Source organism: Asparagus officinalis, chromosome 1 (assembly GCF_001876935.1).
Source record: "Asparagus officinalis chromosome 1, Aspof.V1, whole genome shotgun sequence".
NCBI classification, from domain to species: Eukaryota; Viridiplantae; Streptophyta; class Magnoliopsida; order Asparagales; family Asparagaceae; genus Asparagus; species Asparagus officinalis.
The window spans coordinates 30,285,536-30,302,549 of NC_033794.1; the positions used below are offsets into that span (position 1 = coordinate 30,285,536).

The following is a 17,014-nucleotide window of genomic DNA, read 5'->3' on the forward strand; positions in this document are numbered from 1 at the left end:
CCTTCTTATTTTTTCTTTTTCATTTCTCTATGAACTTATGAAACTCTCTCACCTCTCTTTTCCTCTCGTCTCAAACTTCTCTCGTCTCTCTTCCCTATAACTCACAAAGTTTTAGAAGTTTTCTTAAACTTACAAAGTACCAAGGGGTTTCGTGAAAAACAAAATTTCGTCCAGTCCAACAGAGGGAGGTCGAACGATTTCACGCAAACAGCCGCCTTTCCTTTCTCTGATCCATGGATCCTCAGCCGGAGCCCGTAAGCTATCTCTGCGGAGGTAATCGATCAAGACAACCATCTCAATTTCTATTTTCTTAATTTCACAATAAATCATTTGATGATGTTGAGGGGTTTTATTATGGTGATGAAGATTGTGGGATGGAGAACACTCTGAAGCCTGGCGACGTGATCCAGTGCAGGGAGTGCGGCTATCGCATCCTTTACAAGAAGCGCACTCGAAGAAGTATGTAATCGCTTTCTTACTCAGATTTCTTGAATTTTTTTTCTCTAAACCCTAACCCTAACCCTAATTCTTCAAAAAAAAATTCTTTGTAATTTTATTAACATCATCTTTTTCTCACTTGATTTATTTCTCCTCTAAACCCTAGCCCTAATCTTAACCCTAATTCCTTGTAAGTAGGACTCCATGAAACAGGTGTTTCTATAATCTCCCTAGTTTTCTGACCATAATACCTGAAGTTTTCTTTTACAGGATCTTTCTAGTTTGCGTGAGAAAAGCCACAAGAACTAGTTTAAGTTTAGATTTTTGATATTCCCCCTTAAATTTTCCCTTTTCCGGCAGCTCACCTCGTGTTTAGGTATTCTGTTTTGGAAGTCTTCTAGCCATTGTTGTTTGAAGGACACCCAGACTAATCCCTGTCTTTAAAGTTGACATTGAAGGGTTAAAACCACTCTTTTTGACCATTTAGTCATCTTTTCCCCCATGTGAGTAGATTAGTTTCGGGTCTGTTCTTAAATTCATTATACCAGAATTTCATGGATAAACCGAAGGTGCTACGTGGCACCCATCTGTGAGGTCGGACTCCCACCTCACTTCTTTCGCACACAAAACGCATGACGGGAAAATCACACCGTGCTTTCGTTGGGCACAAAAAGGGGTGTGCTTTTGTTGGGCGCGAAAAGGGGTGAGAAGGAGACTTGGAGAGCCCGCTAGTGGTAAGAACCTCGAGGGCCACCTTTGATGTCAGTAATGGAAGCAAGGCCCTTGGGAGCTCTCACAGTGATGTATGACGACGACAAAGCGACGAGAGTAGTTGGCGAGGTCCTCGGGGGCATGCTTTGACCTCATTTATGGTGATTAGGCCCTTGAGGGCTCTTGCGGTGATGAATGATGATGATGAGGTTGTGGGAGCAATCAGTGTGGCCCGTAGGGGCCTCTGTTTACGTTGACAAACACAGTGAGATCCTTTGGAGCTCTCATGGTGATAAACAAAGAATATGAGGTGGCAGGAGTGGTGACTAGACCCTTGGGAGCTCTCACGGTGATAAACAACGATGATAAGGTAGCGAGGTACTCCACGGAGAGTTCCTCTCATTGTTGGGAACTTGGGATTGTAGAGTCGACAAGGACATTTTGTAGACTCGTGCATTGTTGGACGGCGATGTTGACAAATGATGATTGCAAGGATACTTCAATGAAGTTGTGTGGGATTTGTTGTACGATAACAATGTTAATGTATGATGATGACGATCATTACATCGACGAACCTGTTGTGCGAGATTTGTCGCTGGACTAGGATGATGATAGGCCCCGTGAACGGCAAGGGTGATGTTGAATATGATGTTTGAATAATCATAATGACGACGACATGTCGAAGGAGGGTATCGAACGTCAGTAGTCGCAGTGGAGATATACAAAGGTGCATATATAATGCTCTGTATACGATTTATAATTCGCAGTAGCTTTTTCATCTGTCTACAGGGCGTTCACAAGAAGAGCCATTTTCAAGCAATGATTGCTAGTAAGTAGACGAGATATAGTAGGCTCAGAGAGTGGCTTTCTGGCCTCATATAGATTAGTCTGTGAACGAGTATAGAGACCTAGGTAAGAGGTCACAAAAGTGACCTCCGACACCGTCATAGTCATCATCAGTGTTTTCAATGCGCGAGGCGCAATGCGGGGCGCAAAGTCAGTTTACGTGTACATGCGCAAGGCGCAATGCGATGCGCGCGCCCGAGCGAAGCGAGGCACACTCCAAATAATATATTGCATCACTAACAACTATATTGCTAAATTTTATTTTCCTCTTTACAGGTTACAAATGGTGATTCAAGTTTCAAGCTTCAAGTCAACTAGTAGCACTGCACCTAGCTCAAATAGCAAGATTCAATACTCTCAATCTCGCACAGAAAATCAGATAGTAGCACATTTTCAACAATTATTACTGATATGTATTAATAAGAAGCAAATAGTAGCAATTTCATAACTTCATAACTCTGTAGTTTGCACATTTTAACAATCATATGCCCATTTAAAATAAGATAAATCTCTCCTTATTAATCATTAGCCTATTATTAATCAAGTGATCAAACATCAACTAATCATTAGCCTTATTAATCATTAGCCTTATGATCAAACATCAGCTAATATAGTTAACTTTTTACTGTTAATTTAACTACAGTAAAATAGTTACAGTGATTCATATACCAAATTAACATTGTTAAAAATATTATGCTGCAGTAAAAAAACAAAGAAAAAACAAGCAGGGCCCTAGCTTGGCATTGAGGATGAATTAATTTTTTACTATTAATATTAACTACAAGTATTTTTTATTGATACAATAGCTACAGTAAAAAGAACAAAAATGACCGAATCCCACTTAATTTACCTACAGGAAAACAAAGACAGGGAGCAAAAAGCAAAGAAAAAACAAAGAAGCTACAGTAAAAAGAAAAAAATGACCGGATCCCACTTAATTTACATACAGGCAAACGAAGACGGGAACAAAAAGCAAAGAAAAAGCAAAAGAACAAGTGGATCGACTGAAAAAACAAAGAAAAAAACGAAAGCTGGAAACGAAGGAGGAGAAAAAAAAAGAAAGCTGGAAATAGAAAAAACTAAAAAACGAAATACTAACCTTGCGTTGCCAATCTTCGTCTTCGTGTCCGCCCGTCTTCGTGGATGCAGACAAAGATCGGAGGAGAGGTAAGTGGATCTCAGAACCCTAGAGCTCGATTTAGTTCTCTCTATTTTCGTTTTCCCCTTTTTGATTTCGGATTTACTTTTGGAAAGCGGGTTTGTACCCGAACCCAATTGATTGCGGTTCTGGAAATGGGGCGATCGCCCTGCGCTTGGCGTCAGGCGCTGCGGGGCGCTCCCCAGGCGCGCGCCCGACGCAAGCGTAGCGCCCCGCACCTGATGCGGGGCGCTATGCTATTGCGCCAATGCGCCTCGCGCCCGAGGCGCGCCCCCCAAATCGCCCTTAAAAACACTGGTCATCATTTTGGTTGGAGCCAAAGATGTATCCAAGGATGACGAAGTAGTGCGCCTAGATCAACAGGCAGAGGCGAGTGCAAAATCAGAGATGAGGAATCTGATGTTGAGTGGATTGAAGAATTTGCTAATGAATGGGTTTGAGAATCAAACGAGTTCGCTCCAGTGGGCATTGTGAGAGATTGGGCAATATGGTCAAGCATGCCTTTGTCATAGTGTACAGTTGGGAGATGAGAGCCCAGTTTAGAACCAAGTATTCCGACACCTAGTAGTAGCGTACCAAAGGATGACACAGTTGTAGGCAAATATCATGAACTTGCAGAAGGAAAAATAATCATTGAAAACGTGTAAAGAGATATACATACATCTGTATGACACATGAAGGCAACAACAACCTTGGTGATCAGTGATGTAGCCATGAGCACAACAGTCATAATCTAGCTTGTGTCGAGAATATAGACACAACCAGGATAGTATCCAAAGCCAAAAATGAGAATAAAATTGTTATCGGGTCTGACAGTTAGTTTATAGAGTGGAATGCATTGACATTTTTTAGTAGTGTTGGACATCAATTAAAAGTACAATAGTGTTCATGGCCTCATTCAGCAGTGTGATTACATAGATACAAATGCAAGAAGAGCTAAGGTTTCAATAATGTGACGATGTGTTTCCGCATACTCATTCTGTTCCAGAGTTTGTAGGCAAGAAACACAATGGAAATTCCCTCGGAATCAAAATGACGACGAAGAGATTGATACTCGTGACCCCCAATTAAAGTGAAACATACGAATTTTCATGCGTGTTTAGAAGCTACTAGAAGTTTCAAAGAGTTCAGAGTTACTGTGCATAAGAAACAACTAAGTTAATTTACAAAATCGTCTACAAGTATAACTTAATAACAAAAATCAAACCGGGCAACAATAGGAGCAGGGCCTCATAGATCTGGAAAAATTAAATCTAGTCTAAAAGTGTAGAGGAAATAGAAGTTGACAAATGGAAGTTTGTGACTCTTGACTTCATGAAAGCAGAAGAAATTAACAAACTACTACTTCGGAAATTAGGTAAACTGAATGTTGATAAAATCTAAAGCACAATTTTAATGTAGAATGGCCTAGGCGAACATACTGAGAGGAAGTGGACGTATGTTTGCAACAAGAGCAACATAACATAGAACGAGGCAAAACTAGGTGGAGGCAAATGATAGAGTTCATCATTAAGACTATCGTGTTCTATGGAGAAGAACCATTCCTGACTCTTGATCCTTTACAAAACAATCGAAAGGGTGAAATTAAAAAAACAATATTATTAGTTATTTCACTCAATCAGATTTAAGTGAACTTATTAAAAGTAGCAAGTCCATAGTAGAATTAGTTAAAGATGGAAGGTTACAAATCATTCATAAATATTATTGTTTATATTATTAAGTTTGATAACTTAATATTGTGATTATAACTATATATTTAGATATTATTTGTAACCATGAATGGTTGAAACAATGCCCATATATGATATAGAAAAGAAGGATTGTGCAAGAAGTGTAGAAGTCACTTTGCTTACTCCTAAACTTCTTTGTTCTTTCTCTAGAAATATTATTAGGTATGTTATAGACGCCGACTCCTGCCTGGTGTTTTGAAGTCTTCTTTAACCAGAGAATGCGAGTTTTGGAGTGTGAGGTGAAGGCTTTGGTGAGAGTTTGCCAGACAACTTGTGAAGTCTTGTGACCGACCACAAGGGGAATCAGTGAATCGGTCGGGGACACCACCATTCAACTGAGGATCATATCTTTTTTATTCAAACATGTGCTGGACTGAGTATAAGTAGATTTGGATTTTTCTCATAAGATATTATCGCTAGGGGACGCTTTTTGGTGTCATCAAAGATTCTCGTGTATCCTTGAAACTTGAGAATAACCTCAAATTGCATCTTCCACGGAGGTAGTTATCTTGGTTGACCTTTACATATAGAAGGAATATGCTATTAGTTCCAGATTGAGAGGTAGGTGATGGTGTGAGCATTGAAGAAGATTTGTCAGCTCGAGTAATGGATGATGACTCAGATATTGAAGATAAGGAAGGTGTGCTAAACTCTATAGTTGAAGAAACATGGAGAATTGAGGAGGAAGAGCATTAACCTAGTGGGTTTGACATTGTAACATGCCTAATAATATTTATAGAGATATAGAATGGAGAAGTTGAGAAAAGGGAAATGTGGCTTTTTTTTGTTTCTTGCATAGCCCTTCTATATTTCATGTAGAGACAGTTCAACAGTTTATGGTTACAAGTAATATCTCACAAAATATAGTTGCAATTATATCACAATATTAAGTTATCATTCTTAACAATATTAATCATGATATTTGTGATTGATTTGGAACATTCCATCCTTAATTAACTCTACTATATAGACTTGCCTTCTTTAACAAAATTGATTGAATCAGGTAGAGAGGAATCACTTGTACTTTTATTGTCCTTTTCCATTTCCTAGTGTTAATTGTATTATATAGTTACAAAGGGTTTTTGTGTATTAGATCCGACAATTCTTATCTATTTTGATATTAAACCCTCAAATCTTCACATTTATCATTTCTATCCTTAAATTCCTTATTCTGAATAATACACCATTATTTATAGAATACCTCCCCAAATTCATTAAATAGTTTTAAATGCACCCACATCTTGCACAAATATTAATATTTAAGAGTGTAATTTATAAATTGGAAGACCTAATAAAAAAAATGAGTCTATATCTCTATGGATGTAGCTAGTTTGAGATGACTCACGACTTCAAGTTGTAGCTCATAGATTTGTTAGATATTGTTATTGACCTTTTTTATGAGGGACAAGCATGAAGCGAGATACTAGGAAGATGATGAGAAGGAAAAAGCCCAAAGATTGCTCACAGCTAGTCCTTGGACAGCCCTAAGATTGAGATGGGAAAATGTCTTTCTATGGTTAGATTTAGAGGAGAGGTTTCTTAGGTTAATTCTTATGTTTTTTGATATATATTGATGGGAGGAGATATAATGAAGAAAGGTGTTAAGTTTGAGCACTAACAAAATGGCCTGGAGTACATTATATACATAAATCCAACTCGTTCTTGAAACTTGAAAACTAATCATAACTTTCTACGACTCCTAAAATTGTAGGGTCATCATATCATAGTTATCATAACTAATAGTAAAAAGTAGATGGACTATATAATTAATCAGTGTTTTAAATAGCGTCTTATTTGCGTTAGTGGAGGCCGCCGTGAGGAGTATGGCCTTAGTGGTGAACAATAGCGCTTGTGAGCACTTTATGCTTGCAAAAGTACTCGAAAGCGCTAAATAGCGGTCAAAAGAAATAGCAGTAAAAAGCAGTAAAAATTCGCTTTTTATTGCTAATTGTTTACCGCTTTTTATCGCTAATTACGGTTAAAGTGGAGTGTGGGTCGACTAAACCTGACTCAGACCAAATCCGATCCAAAATTTATTAAACCCCAAATCCAACTCTGTTTCCTCTCCTCTCTCCTCTCTGTTGATGGAAAAAATAAAAAGAAAAAACCTAGTCACCCTCTCTATTAATCTCTTCTTTCTCCCTCAACATCGCGGCCTCCAACCCCTTCCGCCATGTTCTTTCTTCTCCAGTTACCTCTCTGGCTCCTTTCTTCTCCTCCACGTTCTCTCTTCTCTAGTTACCTCTCCGGCTCCTTTTTTCTCCTCCAGCTCTTCTTCTCCTCTGCCTTTCCACCTCTCCGGCTACAACAGCCTCTCCACTTCTCCACCTTTCCCACTACCTACAATAGCTATGATAACTATTTGATCTTTTTTTGAATATTTATACATATTTAAATTTGACGTCTATTTGACTGTCTTTTTTGCCACTATTTTGTCGCTATAATCCCAAGGTGCCTCACCACTATGCGATGCTATCCACTATCAATGACCTTGTCATTAATAGAGTCTATTTATTCAACTCTACATGATGTTAAACACTAGAAGGCAATTCATGGTTGGTTTAAATCCTTAAAACCATCAAAACAATGCTTTGTGCCAGTATGCTTTTGTTAGTTTTTTCTGGATGTTTACAATTCAATAGGTTATGTAAACGTTTGGCAAAGGTGCTTACATGTTTCACATAACCATGAGATTAGTTTCTTTGAAATCGTACAAAGTGTTACTATCTCTATCTACTGTATGCTTTTAGTTATTACTCATTGTATATCTGATTTTTTTTATGCATTACGGATATCTTGCATTAATATATGTGATACTTCTAATTCTTTGTGCTCCTCCCTTCCATCCTCTCTTCCTCCCTCTTCTCTCTCCTTCTTCATGCATGCATGTACACAGACACAAGTACATTTGCAATGCTTATTAATGATGAAAAAAAGTTAAGAACTTTATATTTCTTGTATGTGTGATATTGCTTTGAAAGGTATGGCTACAAGTTAATGTAGGCTTGAAAGAGGCGAGATAACTCTTATATATATAGTATGTTGATGTTTAGCAGAGAGCTATCAATGTTTCAACTTCTCTGCTACTAATTCTAAGATTCATAGGATGTATTGACTACAAGGTTGTGAAAAGTGGAGCGAAGCACTGTGACACCGCTCGGGCTTTTTAGGGCTTTAGCGGCAAAAAATGCAAAGTAAAAAAAGTGTTCAGTTTAAATATGTATAAATATTAAAAAAAGTAAAAATTTAAGGAAAATATAAAAAATTTACAAATGTATATTTGATAATTTATAAAACTCTTAAGGCATGAAATAGACTTGTAACATTCACATAATATTAGCAACGTACTGTCCAAAATGAAAAGATCTATTTAACAAAAAGACAGTTTTTTTTTTCATTCGTTCAACTTTCAAGTTCCTCTACTAGAAAAATACTCAACAATAGAAAAACATTGATTATTAGCAACATGATTAAGTTTTAACTATTTGAAACTTATAGTTAAAACTTGATATAAAAATGAAATATTCAAGCATATATAAGTGAGCGAAGCAAGATAATATCATAATTTAAAGCAAGATAATATCATAATAGATAATATGAGTCTATAAATCCTAATCAAGCAGCAAAGATCAAACTATAAACATATGTCTAAAGACTCCAAACTTTGAAGCCTAAAGCCAAACATAATAAAAGTTTAAAAGTCTCAAAAGTGAAGCCTGAAATCAAACAATCATTTGTCACCACTCATCATCATCAGCAACGCCTAATAGCATCCTCATCACTATCATCATCTCTCAAAGCATCCTCATTATAAGTTGTGTGGAAATACTAAGCTTACTATTACTACCATTCTTCAAATGAGGGTAAATAACCATGATCAGTAGTGCGTACTCTATAATTTATATGTTTTACACGTTTTATATACTTCAAAATTTTGGAAGTGAAGCATTTTATGGCTAAGAGTATTGAAAGGCATAATTAACTTTTGCTTTCTAGTTTTCTATTATACACTTTGAAATTTGATAAGTGCGGCAAAAACATTTACAATATACCATGTAGCGCACTTTCAAATATAGCTAATTGGTGAATTGTGTATCCGAATTCGTAGCATGACCCATTACAAAAAGGACGGATGCATGATTGGGGCACTGGGGGCATGTGCCCCCGCACATGTGAGAAGAAGGGTGACCCCACCCAAACTAATCTAAACCCAAACCCAACTCAAATCCATCTATTAAAACCTACATATCCCCAATTCTTTCTCTTCTCTCACATGTTTTCTTCTATATGTGCTCAAGTTTATGTTGATGATATAGCGTTAATTGTGTTAGAATATATTAATATTTGAGTCTTATTAATAAATAGTATAATATTAAACAATTGAAAACAATTATCTGTTACTATAATCTACACTGAGAATTGAAATAATAGCAACTGCAACTGTTGAAAGAACTTTCTATGAAATGAAAATTATAAAGAATCGAATGCACAATCATAAGGGAGATGAATGGTTGAATGCTTCTTTAATTACATATATTGAGAAAGAGATATATGACGGTATAGTAAATGAGAAAATCATATAGACTTGTCAAGAGATGAAATTGTAAGAGCAATAATGATAAGTGTTGAGGTCTTTATAAATAAGCTTTTCCATTTCTAGAACTTGTATTATAGAAGTAATTTTTAATTTATATGCATAATTGAATATGTGCCCCCCTAAGAAAAAAAATTCCAGGTTCGTCCCTGCCGTTACATATGGCGTAACGTGTAGTTATGGTTCAACTCTTTTAACTTTGATACTTGTTCTTTACTTGGAGCCTCATGATTTCCAGTCGTTTTCTGTTTTACCTTGATCATAACCATGCTTTAGTTTTGCAATTTGGATTCCCATTTTTATTCATTTCCCCCTTCATACAGTTGTGCAGTATGAAGCGCGTTGAAGAAAATGAGAGAAGCTATCGAGATTCTGAAATTCTATCATCAAACATGAAACATGCAACTGTTTGTATGTGTTTGAAAACTGTTGTAGGTGAGTAAATGAGAGAAGGTATTGGATAATCTGAAATTCTATCAGCAAACATGAAGCATATAACTATTTATATGTGTTTGTTTGAAAACCGTCATTGGTGAGTAATAAGGTAATGGCTTATGAAGATGAGAAACTTGTTCATTACTACTATATATGTACTGGTTCAACAATTCAGTGTTCTACATTCATGTGGAGTATTTTGGACTTGCGTTATTTGCTGATAGACGTGCATGCGGTGTGTGATGAAAATGTTTAAACCTATGCTGATCTAAAATTTGATAACAGTGTTAAACTTGGATCAAACCAATTAAATATGAGCAGGGTTCGTTCTTGTTAATTAAGTTCTATGCTGAGCTTAGCCGTCTTCGCTTGAAGGCTTTCTTGTGCAACGATAATGGTTTTTTATCTGTCGCAGCTGCAAAAGATTGCAAGTGCACCTGCATGAAATTAAGATATTTAATTAGTTGTAGCAATTTGTTTCGCTATTAATCAATAAATTCAGTTGCAATTGAAGTTGCCGTGGCAAAAAGCCCCTAGTTGAAATGGATGATTTAAGCAGATAAATATTTCGCAGTAGAGCTGAAGATAGGGTTTAGATAGTAACTTGGATGTCACAAATGTCTTAAAATAGTCCAAACTTAATCCTAAAACAAACACTTGCAATTACAACTGTAGCTGCCAATTTTAAGATTTCAAAATTCAACCAAAGCGTATGCGATAACATTCACAGTAAATTTATTTGCATGCAACTGATACTAACCAAAGAGCCCCAAAAACAAAACAGGGTTAACTTTTATTTTACGCTATCTGGGAGTCATACTAGGAGTGAAGAAAAGATAATATCGGAGAAGGAGAGTGTAAACATTATATCTTCAGTAAAGAGAATGGATAAAAATTTATTCAACTTGTATGGAAGTTCTAATAAAAAAAAGAGAATGGAATAGAAGGTCTTCAAAATCACGGATCATCCACTGAAACTTTTATGATCAATTCCGCTCCTCTCCTTATAGCCCGATATAGAGGGGAATAAAATCAGGCCGATATAGAGGCGCCGATATAGAGGGAATAAAATCAGATCGCGTTGGCATAATTTCTCCTCTTCTACCCTCTGTAACCCCCCCCCCCCCCCCCCCCACACCCCAACACAAAAAAAAAAAAAAAAACTCCCAAAAGAGTTAACTATGCATTCTCCTCCCTACTCTCGGCTATCTCTATCTAGACACATTGTTAGATTGTAGGCCTTTCTTCTCTTTCCCTGGCTTTCCCTATATTTAAGTACAATGAATCATTAATAGAAATACAAAAAAAGATTTTGCCTAACTGGGACCAATAGGGGGGACAAGTGAGGTGTCCCCCTCCTATTGGATAATGAGTTGGTCATCATTAATGATGACTAACTTATTATTCAATAGGAGGGGGACACCTCACTTGTCCCCCCTATTGGTCCCATATTTTGGGTCCTTGAGGAATTTTTCAAAAAAAAAAAAAAGAAAGAAGAAAGGCAAGAGCAAGGATTTTGGGAGGAGTGAAGCATTGCAATAAAAGAGAATATATACCACCTTTTTTTATGGGTGAACTTCTTACTTTGTTAGCTGTGCTACATTTCAAATGAATCCAACAATGCTTTAGAATTGTAAACTCGATAACTGTGGATAGCCTAGAATCTAGACTTTGAACACTGAAGAGCCTTAATGTACATTTCAAGACAAAAGACATCTCTATTGCTTCATTTATCTTTATTTACTTTGAGAAAGATTCCAAAACTAGTCACCTAGGCCTAAAGCCCTTGGTTCTTTGATCTAAGTTTTTCTTTTTAATTTCTTTTAGTCTCTTAATTTTGTTGATTACAACTGCCAAGCACCACGGTACAATCAAAAGAGACATTATTGATGCTTGGACCCCCATTCTAATGCTTAAAGACATAATTGTAGGAATCTAACCATGGTTGTCGTGCACTGTGATTTTCTAGTTTTGGTTTGAAGTTAAAGTGTTTGTGAATTGTGAATCACAACAATTAAAAAAAATTAAGAGAAAAGTGTTGGGGATTCGAAATAATCAAATCAAATCCGTACCCTTCCGGATCTTGTGTTTGAGAGTTGAGCAAGAAAGAAATTCACCACAAATCAAAGATAAAAACTTGTAGGAAAGTAAACAAGAAAGAACACACCAGATTTAACGAGGTTCGACAACGTGCCTACGTCCTCGGGAGCCACACCCCACAATTCTTTGATTACTTGAAGAAGATTACAATGCTTGCAATTGCACTCTCTCTCTAAGATTTCTAATCTCAAAGAGCCCTCAAAACCCAGATCCTTCATTGCAAACTCCTTTGCTAGATGTTTCTTCAAACTGTTTATCTCCTCTAAACATGGTCCTGCTACCAACATGTCATAAACATATAATAACAAAATAATAAAGTTGGACTCGAACCTTTTGAAATAACAACAATGATTCGAATTGCATCTTCTGTAGCCATTGTTCTGCATGAAGTTATCAAACTTCTTATACCACTGTCTCGGAGCCTGTTTCAAACCATATAAGCTCTTCTTGAGCTTGCACACTATCTCTTCCTTTCCTTCTTCAATGAAGCCAACAGACTGCTTCATGTAGATTTCTTTATCCAAGTCACCATGAAGAAAGACAGTCTTCACATCTAACTGCTCAAGAAAGAGGTCTTCTGCAGCTACCAAACTCAACACCACTTTGATGGTTGTGAGTTTCACAATAGAAAAAAATATCTCCGTGTAGTCCACTCCTTCCCGCTGTTGAAACCCCTTCACTACTAATCTGACCTTGAATCTCTTGCTTCCATCAGTCTCCTGCTTGACCCGGTAGACCCATTTGTTATGTAAGGATTTCTTCTGTGCAGGTAGTTGGCTAACTCTCATATCTCATTAGTGAGTAGAGAATCCATCTCCTCCTGCATAGCATGCTCCCACTGCTGAGATTCACTCACTTGCATTGCCTCTTCATAGCACTCCGGCTCACCGCTATCTGTCAACAATAAGTAGTCAAGAGATGAAAGATATATGGGATTTGGTTTGGGTATCCTGGATGACCTCCTAAGCTCCATGCCCTGGGTAGTTTCTTCTGTACTTGGAGCCTCCTCCATTCTCTGATCAGAACAAACATCATCACCCCTATCTGAAAGTTCCTCTATACCCATGTACTTAGATCCATCTGTATCTGAAATGCTACTCCCACTGCTATGGCTATCCTTGGCATCTTCCCTGTTCTTATACATCACCTCCTCATTGAATATCATGTCCCTGCTTCTGATGATCTTCATGTTCTTCTCATCCCAAAGACGATACCCGAACTCATCAATGCTGTATCCAATGAATGTGCACTTCTGTGACTTAGCTTCTAGCTTGTCTCTGACATGGTCACTGATATGAACATAAGCCACGCAACTAAGAGATTTATCTTCTTTCCACTCCAAACCTCATATGGAATCCTAAAATCTAATGGAACTGATGGCCCGTGATTAATAAGGTAAGCTGCTGTATGCACCGCATCCGCCCAAAATATTTTAGGCAGACCCACATGTAATCGCATGCTCCTGGCATGCTCTGTCAAGGTTCTGTTTATCCTCTCTGCAATGCCGTTCTGCTGCGGCGTCCCTGGAGTAGTCCTCTCTAAGCGAATACCATTCATAGTACATAACCTCTTGAACTCCTCCAACTCGTATTCTCCACCATTGTCTGATCTCAGACATTTCACCTTCAGATCTGTCTCGTTCTCCACCATGACCTTCCACTTCTTGAAGATTCCAAACACCTCTGACTTGTGCTACATAAAGTAGATCCACACCTTCCTTAAGTGATCGTCGATGAAGGTGACATAATATCTCAAACCGCCAAAAGATGATACACTGGCTGGGCCCCATACATCTGTATGAATCAACTCTACCTTCTGAGCTTTAGGTGGCCTCCACCATTCTGGAAACTAACCCTCTTCTGCTTCCCAAAGATGCAGTCTTCACAAACCCCGACTTCCACGGAGTCGATCCCAGTTAGCTTTTCATGTGAATGTAAGATCTTCATCCCCTTCTCGCTCATGTGCCCTAGCCTGTTGTGCCACAGATCTGTACTCTCTTTGCCAGCTATAATTGCGAGGGTGTCACTCACATGTAAGGTGAGGTAGAGAGTTCCTAGTTTGTTTCCTCGAGCAACTATCATAGTACTGTTAGAGATTTTCCACGAATCCCCTGTGAATGTAGAAACATAGCCTTCTGCTTTAAGCTGTCCCACCGAAACAAGATTCCTCTTCAGCTTCGGCACGTGTCTCACGTTCTTCAAGGTCCACTTAGAGATCTTCATCTGAATCTGCACTTCACCTTTTCTAACAATATTACAGGGCTCGTTATTCCCCAAATATATTTTTCCAAAGTCCCCAGCTACATAGTTCTGAAGAATCTTTCTGTTATCAGTGACGTGGAAAGATGCTCCTGAATCAATGACCCAAGAATCCGAGTCGCTATCCATAGCAAGGATCAAGGCATCCTGCATGATATGAGCCTCCTGCTCACCCGCATCCTTCTTTGGACTCTTGCAGATTAAAGACATATGACCCTCCTGGCCACAGTTCCAACACTTCCCTTTGATAGGCCTAACCTTCGAGTTCGACCTCTTCTTTACTGATTTCGACCGATTCCTGTTCTGGTTCCCTTTCTTCTGACTTCTACCTCTCTGCTCGAAACTTAGAGCTGAACCTGAACCTTCTGATTCGAACGATTTTCTTCTAACCTCCTCAGATAGAATCATGCTAACAACCTCACTCAGCTTCAACTTCTCTTTCCCCACCGAATTGCCGATTGTCGTCACACAACCTGCCCAACTATCCGACAACTACGATAGAATCAATAGGGCTTGTACTTCGTCATCAAATGTGATGTCCACGGAGATAAGTTGATCAACAATCATATTGAACTCACTGAGGTGCATCGTGAAGGACCGTCCTTCTGTCATCTTGAGGTTGAAGAGAGTTTTGACGAGATGCACCTTCTTTGCTGCCGACGGTTGCTCGTACATCTTCGCGAGCGCTTCCATAAGCCACACCGTCGTCTTCTCCTTCAAAATATTGTGGGCTACTAATTTGACGAGTGACAACCGGATTTGCCCTAGGGCCTTCCTATCCAGTATCACTCAATCATCATCTGACTCCTCTTTCTTTTGTCCCTTATCCTTGCCCATCAACGGGTGATACAAGTCCTTCTGGTACAGATAGTCCTCCATCTGCGACTTCCAATAGGCGAAGTCTGAACCGTCAAACTTCTCAATCTTAGATTTGATTTCCTCTGCCATGGCTCTCTTTCTCACAAATTTATTGAACGAAGCTCTGACACCAGTTGTTGGGGATTCGAAATAATCAAATCAAATCCGTACTCTTCCGCATCTTGTGTTTGAGAGTTGAGCAAGAAAGAAATTCACCACAAATCAAAGATAAAAACTTGTAGGAAAGTAAACAAGAAAGAACACACCGGATTTAACGAGGTTCGGCAACGTGCCTACGTCCTCGGGAGCCACACCACACAATTCTTTGATTACTTGAAGAAGATTACAATGCTTGCAATAGGCTCTCTCTCTAAGATTTCTAATCTCAAAGAGCCCTCAAAACCCTCTTTTTTTCGTGCTCTTTTTCTCTCTTAAACCCTAAAGGGACGTGTTTCTATTTATAATAAAACACAATCCCAAACATATTAGGATTCTAAAACGAGTCTGCCACACCCTGGTGTGGCGCAAACCACACCCATGGCAGTTAGGGCAGACTCTGCCACACCCTGGTGTGGCGCAGACCACACCCATGGAAGACATGGCAGATTCTGCCACACCCTGGTGTGGCGCAGACCACACCCATGACTTGTATTTAATTTTTATGCGATTGTTGATTTTGATTCTAGGTTTGGGTCTCCACTCTCAAGACTAACAAAAAGAAATATGTGAAGGGATCTTGGCAATAAATTCTCCATTTCTTATATGTGTCATATAACAATATGACTGTTAGCCATAATAAATAAATCTGTTGCATTTAAATTAGTTGAGCTGATAAACCTTTGTCTTATACATTAAGTTCTACTGGATCTAATAGTTCAAAATGAAATTTGAGTTATTTTTTCTAAATAATTATGCGAATAAAGCAAAGATGGTGTATCCCCTAGAGATTTTAACAGGTGTCTCACCGATGTGTTACACATTCAAATTGTTAGCTATGATCTGAATATATAGATGATATCCAATAGTTTGAGTACATGTAGTGCCATTGACACACCGGCAAAGCCTTTAATACACAATTTCATCCTTCTCTCTAAATCACACTTGCCACATAATTAAACTTTTTCTGCATAAAGACTAGTACTTAGTTACCATCATTCTAAAAGTGTCACCAATTATCCAAACACATAAACTAATTGATGTAATCATCAAATGGGAACTCACTCCCCTTTCACTTATCTCTTTATTCAAAATCATAGATGCTGCTGAAAATCATTTTCATTCATCGGGTAAAGCTAGGGGTGTCCATTTGGGCCTAAGGCCGGACCTGGCCTGATATCCGGACCGGACCCGGCCAGGCTGCTGCCTGGTCCGAACCTAGGAAAAGCCTAGGTTTCCGGGCTTGACTAGGCTCCGGGACCGCAGGACCGGGGTACCCGAGTCTGAGTCCGAGTCTGGCCCAGACTGGGGCTCGATTCTGACGGTGAAAAATGGATCGGGCCGGTTCGGCTCGGCCTGGGGCTTAATTGTTATTTTTTGACCATTGGTCCGGGCGGTCCAGATCCAACCCTCTCCAAACAGTCACAAAAATAACAATTGGACCGGGCGAACTAGGCATGCCCTGTGCCTAGCCCGGTTCGGACAGCTATAATGGCCATTTTGGGGTATTTGATCAAAATACCCCCAAAAAGGTCAAAAAAGATAAAAAATTTAAGGGTATTTTGGTCATTTTATTAGGGGACTGCCTCTTTAAATAGAGGGAATTTTTATTTATTTTTCTTATCTAAAACTCACCTACTTCTCTCTAATATTCTTTTATTTATTTTTTCTCATCCAAAACTCGCCTACTTTTCTCTAATATTCTTTTATTTATTTTTCTCATCCAAAA

At 38.4% G+C, this 17,014-nt stretch overlaps 1 protein-coding gene across 1 annotated transcript; it reads left to right on the top strand.

Annotated features, from left to right (window-relative positions):
* LOC109822285 (DNA-directed RNA polymerases II, IV and V subunit 12) lies at window positions 28-10,119 on the top strand. The gene is made up of 3 exons (XM_020388464.1): window positions 28-273; window positions 367-459; window positions 9,802-10,119. Exons 1-3 carry the CDS (start codon window positions 234-236, stop codon window positions 9,822-9,824), a joined length of 156 nt encoding a protein of 51 aa, XP_020244053.1. The 5' UTR covers window positions 28-233; the 3' UTR covers window positions 9,825-10,119.

Bases quoted from the DNA above. Each gene is read 5' to 3' on its own strand.
- LOC109822285 (XM_020388464.1), top strand. From the start codon at position 234: ATGGATCCTCAGCCGGAGCCCGTAAGCTATCTCTGCGGAG. The intron at 274-366 runs GTAATCGATCAA...ATGGTGATGAAG, and splicing joins CGTAAGCTATCTCTGCGGAG to ATTGTGGGATGGAGAACACT. The intron at 460-9,801 runs GTATGTAATCGC...CCCTTCATACAG, and splicing joins CAAGAAGCGCACTCGAAGAA to TTGTGCAGTATGAAGCGCGT.